Raw genomic sequence first — 12,947 nt, forward strand, 5'->3', positions numbered from 1 at the left:
TGCCTTAAACTCCTGAAACTTACTTTAGAAAGTGAGACGATACGCAAGAGGGTTGCTCTGGAGGAGGGTGAGCCATGCACTCCCTGGTGCGCTCATCTTCAGTCGCGTCTCCCTGTCTCTTTAAAACAGATGCAGCCCACGCCTCAAAAAGCGGCTTGTTCCGGCTTCGCCCCTTTACATCTTTATCCTTGCCCCTGACAAAAAAATAGTACCACACGCACGTTAACTAATTAAGTTACTATTCGTGTTGTAAAACGACGATTTGTCTTGCAAGTGTATTTGAACCGCAATTGCAAGACTATTTAGTCTTCCGTGTGCCTGTGGACTACCCGTTGCTGGTGCGCGGACTGGCGGAGTGATACCGGCTTGGACTGGGTCCTCCCGGTTGTCAAATCATGGGAGTGTACCTGCCAGGGCCAACATGTCGTTAGTAAGGAAATGTATACTGAAATTAGAGTAAATTGCGTCTATGTCGTAATGTGATGCCAGGACTTTGCACGTCGTGCAAACGAAGATAATAATTATTATTGCTGTGGAAGGCTTTCATCTGATAAAGTGTTTTCTATGCGCACATGATCGTCACTAATGATGGATGTAACAACAATCCTCAGCCGCTGGGCTTGAGGTAAGTGACGGGAGTTGCGACTTTTTACTGATCAAACTGGAGTGTATCTGGGGCTAAGGCTAAGCCTTGTTGTGCCCTGTGTTATTATTCAGTATTGTCATCTAAATCATTTATTCAAGCCATGCAAATCATGCAGAATTCTTAACGTTCCTCTCTGAACATCTATGTGGGGTACCATTCGACATTTCTCAGTTTACATCTCCAGTGTTGCAAAAATAGCTCAAACTGCTTGGAGCTGCAAGTGTTATATTGCTGTCAGTCGCTCCAGGACTTTCGTTGCACGAAATTTCCCGAAAACCTCGTTGCGTTGCGGACTCAGATGAACGATGCAACTGGAAAGCGAATGGATACCCGTGCAGCTGTTTGCCAATTGCTTTGCCAATTCTCACAGATCGTATATATCAACGACGCAGCTAGCTTGTTGTTATAACGATTATGAAGCGCACTGTGAGTTAGCTTTACTCGACTTCCAGTTGCTTCGCAGCACTTGGAATTAACAGATAAACAACGAAGTATATTTACTGAAAGGAAAAAATCAACAGTTTCAGCAAGCATAAGACGTTGTTGACATAAATGCGGCTGAATGTGGCAGAACTGTGGAGTTAAAATGTTAGTGAGCAATCAGATCCAGTATCCACAAACAATCACTTGTTGAGACACGAATGAAACATTACGCTTGTGGTGCACATCATTACTTTTATATAGCCTCGAACATGCCTACTCCATCCCTACTGTAGGCTATTGCGCACCTTTCGTGCTGGACCAGTGGACCTAAAAAGATGTCTCTGCCTGTCGGAGTTTGCCGGTGTCATGATGCAAAGCTCATACCGTTTCTTTGTCTGTGATGATAAACCATGGCTCACGTAAACAACATGAATGTAACAATGCCCACACTTGAGTTTGTAAAGATTCTGAGTAATCTACTTATTTGGCATGTATGCAGACACGGAACTAAATGCGGTTTTGGAACGGCATACATTGTGGATTGCCCTCTTCACGTACAAAGGCATGTCACAATGTCGATGCCGGAAGTTGCTGTCGAGATGATTATCAGTCTAAAACATCTTGAGGTCCAGTGTCATTATAACAAAATATAAATGAATGTGAACTCTGTGAGCGCAGTGTGAGCTTCCCACGTGCATAGAAATGCATAGAAATGTGCTTTTGTGTCTCTGGTGTTCACAAATTACTTTACTAACAGTTCAAGTTCAAGTTCAAGTTTATTATCATATACTCATAAACAGCATTTATCAGTAATGAAATTCTTTGTTTATAATAATACAGTTAATAAATGAATACATTCATTAATTTATAAATAAACAGTTTGTGTTATTTTTACAATCACATTAACAATCCACTGCAGCTATGATCCTTGAAAGTGATCTCACCACCAACCTCCGGCCACAGGAACTACAAAAAGAAAGCCATCACTATTTGTTGGGCACCAAATGGTGTTTGCTAACACTTGGGATAGGCAGTGGTCGCAATCAGCTTACTTCTCTATGTCTAACCAATCTTCTGTCCAAACCCAGAGAGTGAAAGGCCAGGGGTCTCCCTTTGGGCCACTGGGGGCAGAGCTCGCGGTACGCTGGCCTTTTGCCCAACTATTTCCAGGGGGTCCACTGGTGAGTTACAGACAAATGGCTCCCCATTTTTCCACTTGCTTTAAAAACATTTTTACTTGTAATCATTTATACTTCACCAACTAAGACTATACCAAGGATATGATTGAGAAATTCCAGAAATGTCCTTAATATCCACGCCCAGTTCAACTAAAGATGATGGTGGTCCGAGAGTGGACCAGAAGTGGCTCACCACCAGTGGGGTGCTGACCAAAATCCACTGGTGGACCGATATGTGCACGCTGGGTAGTTCTCACAAATTGAGAGACCATGCCTGACGTTGTAGTTTTTGTAGTTGTAGTGCTGACATTTACTGCAAGTGTTATGTGTCTTGCCAGCACTAAATGATCACCATGAATTACACCCTCCTCACACACACACAAACAGACAGAATGCGATAGAGGGACTTCAAGAAAAAGAGAGAGAGAGAGAGAGAAAGAGAGAGAGAGAGAGAACTGAGTCAGTTCTGTCAGCTTGTTTGGTGGCTGTTGGAGACAGACCTCAGCTCAAGCAGACCCAGCTGTCATGTTTTGTGGGTGCTGGTAATGACATAGTAGCTGCTGTATGTTGGTGAGTGAACAAGCTGTCTGTGGTTGTGAGGGCCTATCATTATATTTCACAGAGTGCGCTGCGCCGGCATAGGCCTGGGAGAGCCCTCTGTGTGGATGGCAGCGAACAAGCGAGTGAGTGAACGAAGGTGTCTGAGCCAGGCGAGGACAGGATGTACTAACATCGAGGTCACGGTCAGGCTACATGCTCGCAGAGGTGACCAATCAGAGAAGAGGGAACTCAGACCCCCTATGCTCACTTATCTAACAGTTGTAGCATTGTATGGGTCTTGGCTGAGGGGTGCCAAGATTAGAGAGGGTGGGAGGGAGAGGGGGGTGAGGGGGATCCCAACACAAGGGACTGTCCATCATGATGTTACGTTTCCCCTGGTTGGGATGCCTTCTTGGGTTAGGTCTTCGAGAACCAACCCCCTCCCCCCATATGTACATGCCACACACACACACACATTTCCCTTCTCCTTGAACACCAGGTACTGTTAGTCGCTGTTTTATGGTATATAATACCATTCTACTGATTATACATGCGTGGTCACCTTTTGTGTTTTTTATAGTAAGCAAATAGGATTGTGAAATTGTCTTAACCTTTTCAGATGCAGAAGTTATTATAGACTTATTATAGACATGTGAATCACATTTAGATCAAGTGGGTGACTCCTGGTCATGAGAAGATGGAAATGTCAAAATGCAAGTATTTGTAGTCGCATGTCCCTTGAGATAACCCGTTTTGGGGGGCTGGGTGGTGGGGTGGAAAACCCTTGCTTGCAGTGATACAAATTTCCTGTTTGTCAGCTAGCGGAAGGCTAAACATCACTTGTCGTGTAAACATGGCTGCTAGGCTAACACGATAATGTAACTTTAAGGTGTTACCTCGTTTGAACTTGAAGTCATTTCAGTATATTTTAAAGGAATTTATAAGCAACTGAATTAAACTCTAATTAACCCACTCTCGATCAGTAGCCTAGATATCTCGAGACTAATCAGCTCTCTAATTTTTACTTTTAAATGCATAAAATTATGCATGTTGAACTTCTAACCTTAACAAATTGAGGAAGTAGTCACCGTCGTGTTCTCTACAACGTGAGTCACCGCTGCTGCTCAAACGTTTGTAGTCACGCGCGCGCCCCCGGGAACAAGGCGTCGCCAGAAAACTTCCCCAGGAGCGCGTTTTGTCACATGTGTGCCGGAGACCTTATAGTTTAGTCACATGCGTCTCGGTGCGGTCGGCAGATGAACTTAACTGGTGCGTGAAGCCGGCGTTGTTAAATTGAGCACTACCACGGAAACATGACTCCAAACATCAGAAATGAACGGTCCACGCAGGAGAACCGATATGGACCGTTCCCTCGCTGTGACATTTGTGTGGTGCGTAAGTTTTGCCATTGACTGCTTAATAGTCACAACTTAAACGAGATTTTGATCTTTAAAACTCATCATTCGATAAGTTTCTAATTAAATCTAACACCATAATTTGTTTGCAGCCTGTTTTACTATCATATGACAACGACCCCAATAGCATGCTATATTGTCTCTTCTGTTTGTGCAAATTAATCTGAGATTAAGCTGTAAACGTTCAAATGTATTTTTCCTTTCGTTTGTTGATAAAGCAATGCTGTATATTGTCTAAAGAAAGCATGGAAAGAAAATGGAAATGTTACTTGTTGACAATGAAAGAAGAGGCAGGGCTTTGTCTGTGCGTTGTTGGATCATACTTGACCACATGGCCAGAGGCTAACGTCAAATTCACTACACACAGAAAATGAATAGTGCTTCCCTCCCTCCTGCTCACTGTCTCTTTCACTCTCTCCATCCTCTCCTTCTATTTCTTTCTTTAGTGCAGGCTTGTCTGACAAATGATTGATTCTCAACAGCAGTGAGTACTCTTGCGTAACCGCTCAGCGAGACGGCACCTGTTAAAAAGTGACAGTTGGTTAGCATGGCTCAAATCGCTTCCTCATCAAGAGAAGATGGAGGATACTTTGACAAGGGCACATGTTCTTTTAAAACTATTAGGCTAATGCTATAGCATGCTGGGAGATATCAGAAAAAACTTAATTTTGCCAGATTTGAACACAAGATGAATGATTAATTACTACAACAGTAGGGTAGTAGAGAAAGTCCTAACTTGACTTAAAAAAAAATGGGTGTGATTCTTGCCTATAAGACAGGCTTTTCCACTTAACCCAGGGAGGAGTTTCTTGCTCCACTGTAGACAGAGGTGTGTTCAGGTTTTAAGACTGACTGCTCTGTGGTGTAGTAGAGCTCAGCACACTGAGGGACAAAAATAAATCTGACAGGCATACAACATGCCCAAGGCTGGCGCATTTACCACTGATTAGATCTGGTATGCAGGAAGTTGCTAACACGGACACATTTTGCTCTGTGGGGCAGTGAGCTTGTCTGAGCTTCTGTTGTTTCACCACCTGCCCATGGTAGAGCATAAAATGAACAGGTGTGAAGTGGTGAGGGGGACATGGACGATGATGTCTGTGAAAAGGAAGGGACGTAAATCACCCTTCCTGGAAACAGCTGAACTTCACTGGCTCTAATCACTGTTTCTGAATCACAACTTGGAAAGGAAACCTGAACTTTCCTGAAACCTGAGCTTTCATGTGTTGAAATCTATACTATCGGTGGGGAATGACTTTATGAAGTCAGCCATGTTAAATCCAAGTCCATTCTCCATTTAACTGTCAAAGGGCCAAAACAACAGGGGATTACACTGTTTAGGCTACCTATTGGCAGCCTTGAAATTGGAATGTAATGCCTATCACTGAAGGGTTGTATCAGGTTGTTGTTGGCAGAAAGGGAAGGGGAGACCGAGAAGGAAGAGTTGCTGAGTTCATCCTCAGGAAGGTGATTTAGGAAATGATTAAGTAGTCTCAAGTGGGACAAGTGTGACACTGGTGCTCTGCGAGAGTGCACCTCTCGAAACAACTTTTTGAAGCTTGGAAATTAGACATTCTGCTGCAAACAAGGCTGCATTTCATTTTGAAACTTGTCCCAACTTTACCAAAGCACCTTTTACCATTTGTTGTTTTTAGCTTGAATCGGCACCTTGTAGCCCTGCCTTCAGCAGCCCTTGAATTAGTGCAGAAATTTGAAATCCAACAGACCTAGTCAATTGTTCCCATTAGGGCTGAACGATTTGGGAAAATAATCTAATTGCGATTATTATTATTTTTTCCCCAATATTGCGATTGCGATTTAATATGCGATTTAAAAAAAAAAATGTAATCCTCTTATTTTTTTCAACAAAACGTAATGAATGATTTAAATATGACCAACACAATATTAGATACATTTCGTGTAAAATATTCTTTCACACATTTTACATTTTTATTTAACTGCTCATTACAGAAACAAGAACAACAAATCGGTGCATTTAAGTAATTTAAACAGTCATTGTAAGTATAAACACAAGGCATGCACTTTTTAAACACTGTGTGCAAAATGTACCATCTTTTTTTTTTTTTAGACCATGTTGTAATCGCGCACGTTGCGATTAGAAAATCGCGCTTGATCATATCGCGATTTTATCGCAAATGCAATTAATCGTTCAGCCTTAGTTCCCACTCACATTCAGGCTTTCTCCAGACATATACTGTAACAGGTCCACAAGACTGTAACTGGCCCAATCAGTGAAGACTTGGCTAGACAACATAAAGCACATAAATCCTGTTATCTGTGTACGTGTGCGTGTAAGTGAGAGGGCAAGGCTGTGACCTGCGGCATGATTAGGCTGAGTGCCAGCTGGCCATCTCAGGCCACTGTTATCATTACCTGCTGTGATTGATGTGTTGTGGTGCTCCACTCCGTTCCACCCTCTGGAAATGTCCCTGGATGGCCCCAAAAGCTTTGGTGTCTCACAACAAAGTTGAGTTCACACAATCGACAGACCACTGTGGATAGACCCTTCACGAGGATAAGACTACCACTTAGGGCTGAACGATTAATTGCATTTGCGATTTAATCGCGATATGATAAAACGCGATTTTCTAACCGCAACGTTTGCGATAAAAAAAAAAACTTGTTTAAAAAGTGCATACCTTGTGTTTATTCTTACAATGACTTTGTTTAAATTACTTAAATGCACAGTGGCGAAGCCACTGATTTGTTGTTCTTGATTCTGTAATGAGCAGTTAAATAAAAATGTAAAATGTGGGAAATAATAGTTTACACTAAATGTATCTAATATTGTGTTGATCATAATTATATAATTCATTACGATTTGTTGGGCAAAAAATTAGGATAAAATAAAAAAAATCGCATATTAAATCGCAATCGCAATATTGGGGGAAAAGATCGCAATTCGATTATTTTTCCAAATTGTTCAGCCCTACTACCACTCACTTCTCAGCTACTGAGAGAGGGACACATGGTTGTTGGATTTAGTAAATTTGTACTCCCTATTCAGTGAATGTGTGTGCTTGCTGCACTTTACACACTTCATTGGATGCTGTAATGTATAGATATACTGTATTGTAACAGAATTTGAGAAAAAAAATCCATTTACCTTGGCTAAAGTAGCCATTGCGTGTCATCATGGCACCTAAAATATCAAGGCAAAGAAATATACAAAAACCAAGAAACAAATAAACCAATTTTGATTTTCACAATTTCTCTTCCAGCAGCTTGTGAGCTCTCCGGGTGTGTGGCACTCGGAATGCGTTCTCCCTGAGCGGGACAGCTCCCCTCGGAGGCGCCAGGATGCCGGTGCAGGCGGCCCAGTGGACTGAGTTCCTGTCCTGCCCCATCTGCTACAATGAGTTTGACGGCAGTGGCCACAAGCCCATCAGCCTGGGCTGCTCGCACACCGTCTGCAAGACGTGTCTGCACAAGCTCCACCGCAAGGCCTGCCCCTTCGATCAGACCGCTATCAGCACTGACATAGATCTGCTGCCTGTCAACAGAGCCCTCCTGCAGCTAGTGGGTGCCCAGGTGAGTGTGTGTGTGTGTGTGTGTGTGTGTGTGTGTGTGTGTGTGGGACTGATTGGAAGATGTCTCACACAAGTGGCTGTGTAAAGGTTCTAGGTCCTGATCTTACTGGGGTTCCTGGCGTCTGTGTAGTAACTCCCTTAAATGGTTTCAAAAATGACATTCGCAAATACGTTTCTTGTAGTGGTGGCTTTTGTCTCTGATGGTTCTTCAGTTCAGACGGTGTATAATGAGGCACTCGGCAGGAAAAGTTTTCAGATGGACCAGGCCTGTGAGACTGACAGTGGTGTGTGTGTGTGTTGCAGGTCCCTGATGGGCCGGCTGTGTCCTTGGGCAGTCCAGTGGACAGTGAGCACTATGAGGTGTCCAGGGCATGTGTGGAGGAACTGGCTCTCTACCTGAAACCCATCAGTGGAGGTAAAGGTAAGAGGAGTGTGTGTGTGTCTTTTGGTGTGCACTTGTTATCATGTTACACTCATTTAGTGTGAATGTATAAAAGATAAAGTCTATGTGTGTGCAAGTGTAATCTTGTGTGTGTGACAATTTCTTGTAGAATGTGTATCTAGAAATAAGGTGCTTTTCCACTGCAGGAACTCGGGGCATTTCCCAGGTAGTGAGAATGTTTCCAGGAATGACCCCCTAATCGGCCCTTTCAGCCTTTCTGTCTCCATTGTGGTGCAGGAGCTATACAAGTGACGTAGCCTAATATTTAGCTTTTTGTTCATGATGTTAATTCCGAGCACAGTAAAATAATGATATTTAGCATTAGACTGTTAGACTACAGATTTTCTAGATAATGTTAGGATAACCTGAAGGTGAATATGACAGTTGAATTTAAAAAAAAAAAATGTGTTGATTGAAAAATATATTTATATATGTAAAGTTTTCTACTCTCGATTAAATGGCTTCATGATACTGGTGTCAATATATCCAACACAGTTTTTTGGGAATAGCGGTAAATCGTGCTGGTTTAAAAATGGCGCATTTAACCAATAAGCGCCACCCAGCAGTTTCAGGATCCCACAGAAGTACCTACCCTGGAGTAGGAACTTATTTCGCCCCAGTAAAGGGCCATGGAAGAGGTTCGACAGGGGCAGATCTTGCAGTGGAAAACCGCACAAAGGTGCCCTGTGGGTTCCTGCAGTTGAAAAGCGCCTATACTTTATAATGTTTGTATATTTATGTACATTTGCCTTTCCATGTGTGTTTTTGTACATTTTGGTTGCTTAGAGAGGGTTTTTCTCCACATTATCGGTCAGTGTTTGTATCATATGCACAGAGATACATTGGTGTATATTTTGTTATTCTATGTGTGTTTGTCTCTCTGCATGCAGAATGGAGACGGTATCGCCCCCTCTGCTGAAGAGGGTGTGTGTGTGTGTGTGTCAGTCAGTGTCAGTGTGTTCCCAGTTATGCTAAATACTCATACCAACCCCTGGTAGAACAAAAGTGCATTTCCTGTTTTTCTGCACATTTGATTGACTGTGGTCTGAGTGTTTGTGCCAGAGCAAGCGAGACAAACGTATCGTACACACAGCGTCAAGGAAGCGCTGGGAGTGAGACGGCGCCATCGTTTCCTTTCACACTCGCACAAGTTTCCTTAAAGATGCAATGGGCAACAAGTGGGTGGGGTTGAATGGCTGGCTGTAAAAAAGGTCTAATTCTAGTAACATGCTGAATGCTGAGGACATTCTTGTCGGTCTGAACCATTTGAGCCATGTCGTGTCATACAGATTGGTACGCTTGTGGCTTTTGTGCAGGTGGGGTAATGGACCTTTTAAAGGCCATTAAAAACCACTGTGCAACAGTTATTACATCCTGAAAAATTTGGCATAACTCACATGGGTCTCACAAGCCTGCTGCTTGTCTCAGGTGTTTGTTTGTTTTTTTAAATCGTGGAATGTTCTAGTTGATTTCCCTTCTCATGAACTCATTTTGCAGATGTTTTAGAATCAGTTGATTGAAGACATTGATTTGACATCGCTCTGTCCCACTGCTCTCCTGTAGGCGTGGCGACCCTCAGCCCGAGCGCGCTCAGTCGGCCCATGCAGAGGAAGCTGGTGACGCTGGTCAACTGTCAGCTGGTGGAGGAGGAGGGGCGCATCCGGGCAGTGCGTGCGGGCCGCTCCCTGGGCGAAAGGGCGGTCACTGAGCTCATCCTCCAGCACCAGAACCCCCAGCAACTCTCAGCTAATCTGTGGGCCGCCGTCCGCGCCCGAGGGTGCCAGTTCCTCGGACCAGGTAAGACACCTGAACATGTGAGGGGGTCAGCCCACACAGATGGCTAGAAGCTGGTTGACCCAAACCTAAAGTATAATTCTGATATGTGGCCAAATATTGCAATGGTGCCATAGCATCAATTAAAGGTTTTTGCGAAGAAAGACGGTTGGGAAATCAGGGATGGCACTGTGTTCAGTTGCAAATTGAACATGCAACTTCTCCCTGCAACCGAAGTGGCGATGCGGTCTAAGACTGACATTCAAAAGCTGAATTTTTACTGGGCAGTGAAACATCAAAGATGTTGCTCTTATTGTCAATACATGCATGTGTGTGGGTTGAGCTGCTGTGTTGTTTTCCTGCTGGTGTGTCTGGTGATGATTACTCATAGGGCAGATTCTGAGTGAGGGGGGGCTCCGCTCTCTCTCAGATGATCTCAGTGTGAGTTTATCAGGTCTGAAGACAACCCATCTACCCTGATGTCTAATCCACTTGCATACCGACGTATGTCTAGTCTATCAACCATCCTTATGAGATCTATGTGTGTGTGTGTGTGATTTATACCTCCAGCCATGCAGGAGGACGCTTTGAAGCTGGTTCTGCTGGCCCTGGAGGACGGCTCGGCTCTGTCACGGAAGGTCCTGGTGCTGTTTGTGGTCCAGAAGTTGGAGGCTCGCTTCCCCCAGGCCTCCAAGACCAGCATTGGCCACGTGGTGCAGCTCCTCTACCGGGCCTCCTGTTTTAAGGTTAGCTAAATGGCCAGCAGTGCACATGCATTCACTAGCGCACACATGCTGACCGGTATGCATACACATAACTTGCACCGCACCAGCTTTATCCCCCCACCCGCAGCTGGTGGCTGAGTCCCCGAGCGTGGCAGCAGCTTCCCAGGATCTGGTGGAGTGGGTACAGACAGTCCTGGGCAGCTCGTGCTAATCCCTGAGCCTGAGTCGCCAGCCAATTACAACTCCCAGAGGCACATTTTGTACCGAGGCAGTTGATCTTTTCTCTCGTGTGTGTGTGTGTGTGTGTGTGTGTGTGTGTTAAATTAGTTTGGAGGAGCCATTTGACACTGTTAAAGTAGCAAGCCTAATAAACCTGTCAGAAATCTAATGACTGCACTCCCATCTGTTGGAATGGCATAGATGAAGAGCTTGGCAGGCCCTTGTCACACAAGTACGGATCGGCTGTACACCACCTCGAGATCCACCAGGCATCAGGCTGTGTCTGTTGACTGCGTAGGAAGAGAACAATGGGGTTGCTGTACAGTTGCAGTTTGTGCACAGGTTTTGTGTGAGCATTCATTTGTTAAAATAATGCAACCTTGACAACTTTTTGAAAATGGGCTTCCTTTTGGTAGGATTAAAAAATGCCACCAGCTTTAAACCATGTCACTAGATATGGTTTGGCTTCGTGTGTGTGTGTGTTTGTGAGAGTGTGAGAGAGGGAGAAAAGGTTTTGAGGAGCCATTTGATACTGTTGTAGTGTATTTAATACTGTTAGAATCCTGTTTTGAAATCTATCATGTGTTGGACTGGCACAGATGATATTGGCAGGTTTCTCACACATGAGGATGCACTGTGCAGTGCCTGTAGCTGCGTCAGACTGTCTGTGGTGTGGCATTCAGTGTGCTTATGGATTGTGTGTATAATCACATTTACGTAAAATTCACATGTTTTGACGGTAGATTTTTTTGGTATGCAATGTTTGGACTGTAGCCATGTCAACATAACCCTGCAGGCTGTCGAATATTTCTCTGATCTGACTTCCTCAAAAACAACCATTCCTTGATGCGTCAATACTGCATATTCAAAATATTCATTGGCCTGGCCACAATTGAAATGAAGGAAGCGATCCCCAAATTGTGTAGAAATGTTGCCTTTGGTTTGTGCATGTAGGAGTTGGTTGGGTAATGTTTATGTAATGGACCTTCTAATGCAATGCCCTACATTTTCAATCTAGTCCTTTGGGTAGTCATGTCTCTCTCTAGTGCATTATGAAGGTTGGTGGTGTGTCTGGTGATGATTACTCATAGGGCAGATTCTGAGTGTTGGGAGCTCTGCTTCCTCTCACCTGATCACAATGTGAGTTTATCAGGTCTGAAGACAACCACCATTACTTCATTTTAGAGCTCTAGTCCTTAGCGAGGCTAATAATATAACTGGTATAATAAATAAAACTAGTATTACTTTTCACCTCCCTGTTGAGATTGTAAGGTGTGATGGATTTAGTTTCACATTGACATAAAAATGCGTACACACACGCTCGCTCGCTCACTCAGTGGTGTGTGTCCCTCTGCCTCCTGTCTCAGGTGACCAAGCGGGATGAGGACTCGTCGCTCATGCAGCTGAAGGAGGAGTTCCGCACCTATGAGGCGCTCCGCCGCGAGCACGACGCCCAGATCGTCCACATCGCCATGGAGGCGGGGCTCCGCATCTCGCCTGAGCAGTGGTCCTCGCTCCTTTATGGAGATCTTGTCCACAAGTCCCACATGCAGTCCATCATCGACAAGGTTTTTACCAGATCATAAAGATATATTTTTTTTTACAGATGGATGGGTAGATCTGTAGGTATTTAATATGAATTTATTTTGAAGGCCACAGATGGATAGAAACAAATGTAGAGCGTTGGAATTCTTTTTGTTTTGGTGTTTGTAAAGAAACTAATTTATTAGCAAATGAAGCAAGCCATGGGACACACACACACACACACATATTTTGATGTACTTCCTCATTTAACACGGAACAAAGCATTGCTGGGAATTTAATGTCCCTTCTATGCTTCTAGTTCCCTTTCTGTGGTCTGAGGTGGTGTGTCTGGTGATGATTACTCATAGGGCAGATTCTGAGTGTTGGGAGCTTTGCTTCCTCTCACCTGATCACAATGTGAGTTTATCAGGTCTGAAGACCACCACCAAAGCCATACTGAAAATGTCTTTCACACATGTGCTATGTAAATGTAAAGATATTGAAGATCCAG

General features: G+C 44.0%; 1 protein-coding gene across 6 annotated transcripts in view; it reads left to right on the forward strand.

Annotated features, from left to right (window-relative positions):
- The first annotated feature begins 375 nt into the window (after nucleotides 1–375).
- Nucleotides 376–12,947, forward strand: part of rc3h2 (ring finger and CCCH-type domains 2) — a 29,291-nt gene continuing 16,719 nt past the window's right edge. The window contains exons 1-6 of one of the 6 annotated variants that reach the window (XM_031577205.2): nucleotides 376–625; nucleotides 7,445–7,754; nucleotides 8,057–8,174; nucleotides 9,759–9,992; nucleotides 10,539–10,714; nucleotides 12,280–12,480. In XM_031577205.2, coding sequence (XP_031433065.1) covers nucleotides 7,524–7,754; nucleotides 8,057–8,174; nucleotides 9,759–9,992; nucleotides 10,539–10,714; nucleotides 12,280–12,480 — 960 coding nt within the window. In that variant the 5' untranslated portion in view covers nucleotides 376–625; nucleotides 7,445–7,523. Of the gene's footprint in view, nucleotides 626–1,935; nucleotides 4,179–7,444; nucleotides 7,755–8,056; nucleotides 8,175–9,758; nucleotides 9,993–10,538; nucleotides 10,715–12,279; nucleotides 12,481–12,947 lie in introns of those variants that run through there. The other 5 variants (XM_031577209.1, XM_031577208.2, XM_012830200.2 and 2 more) reach the window with 5 other exon arrangements.

This window comes from Clupea harengus, chromosome 12 (assembly GCF_900700415.2).
Source record: "Clupea harengus chromosome 12, Ch_v2.0.2, whole genome shotgun sequence".
NCBI lineage: Eukaryota > Metazoa > Chordata > Actinopteri > Clupeiformes > Clupeidae > Clupea > Clupea harengus.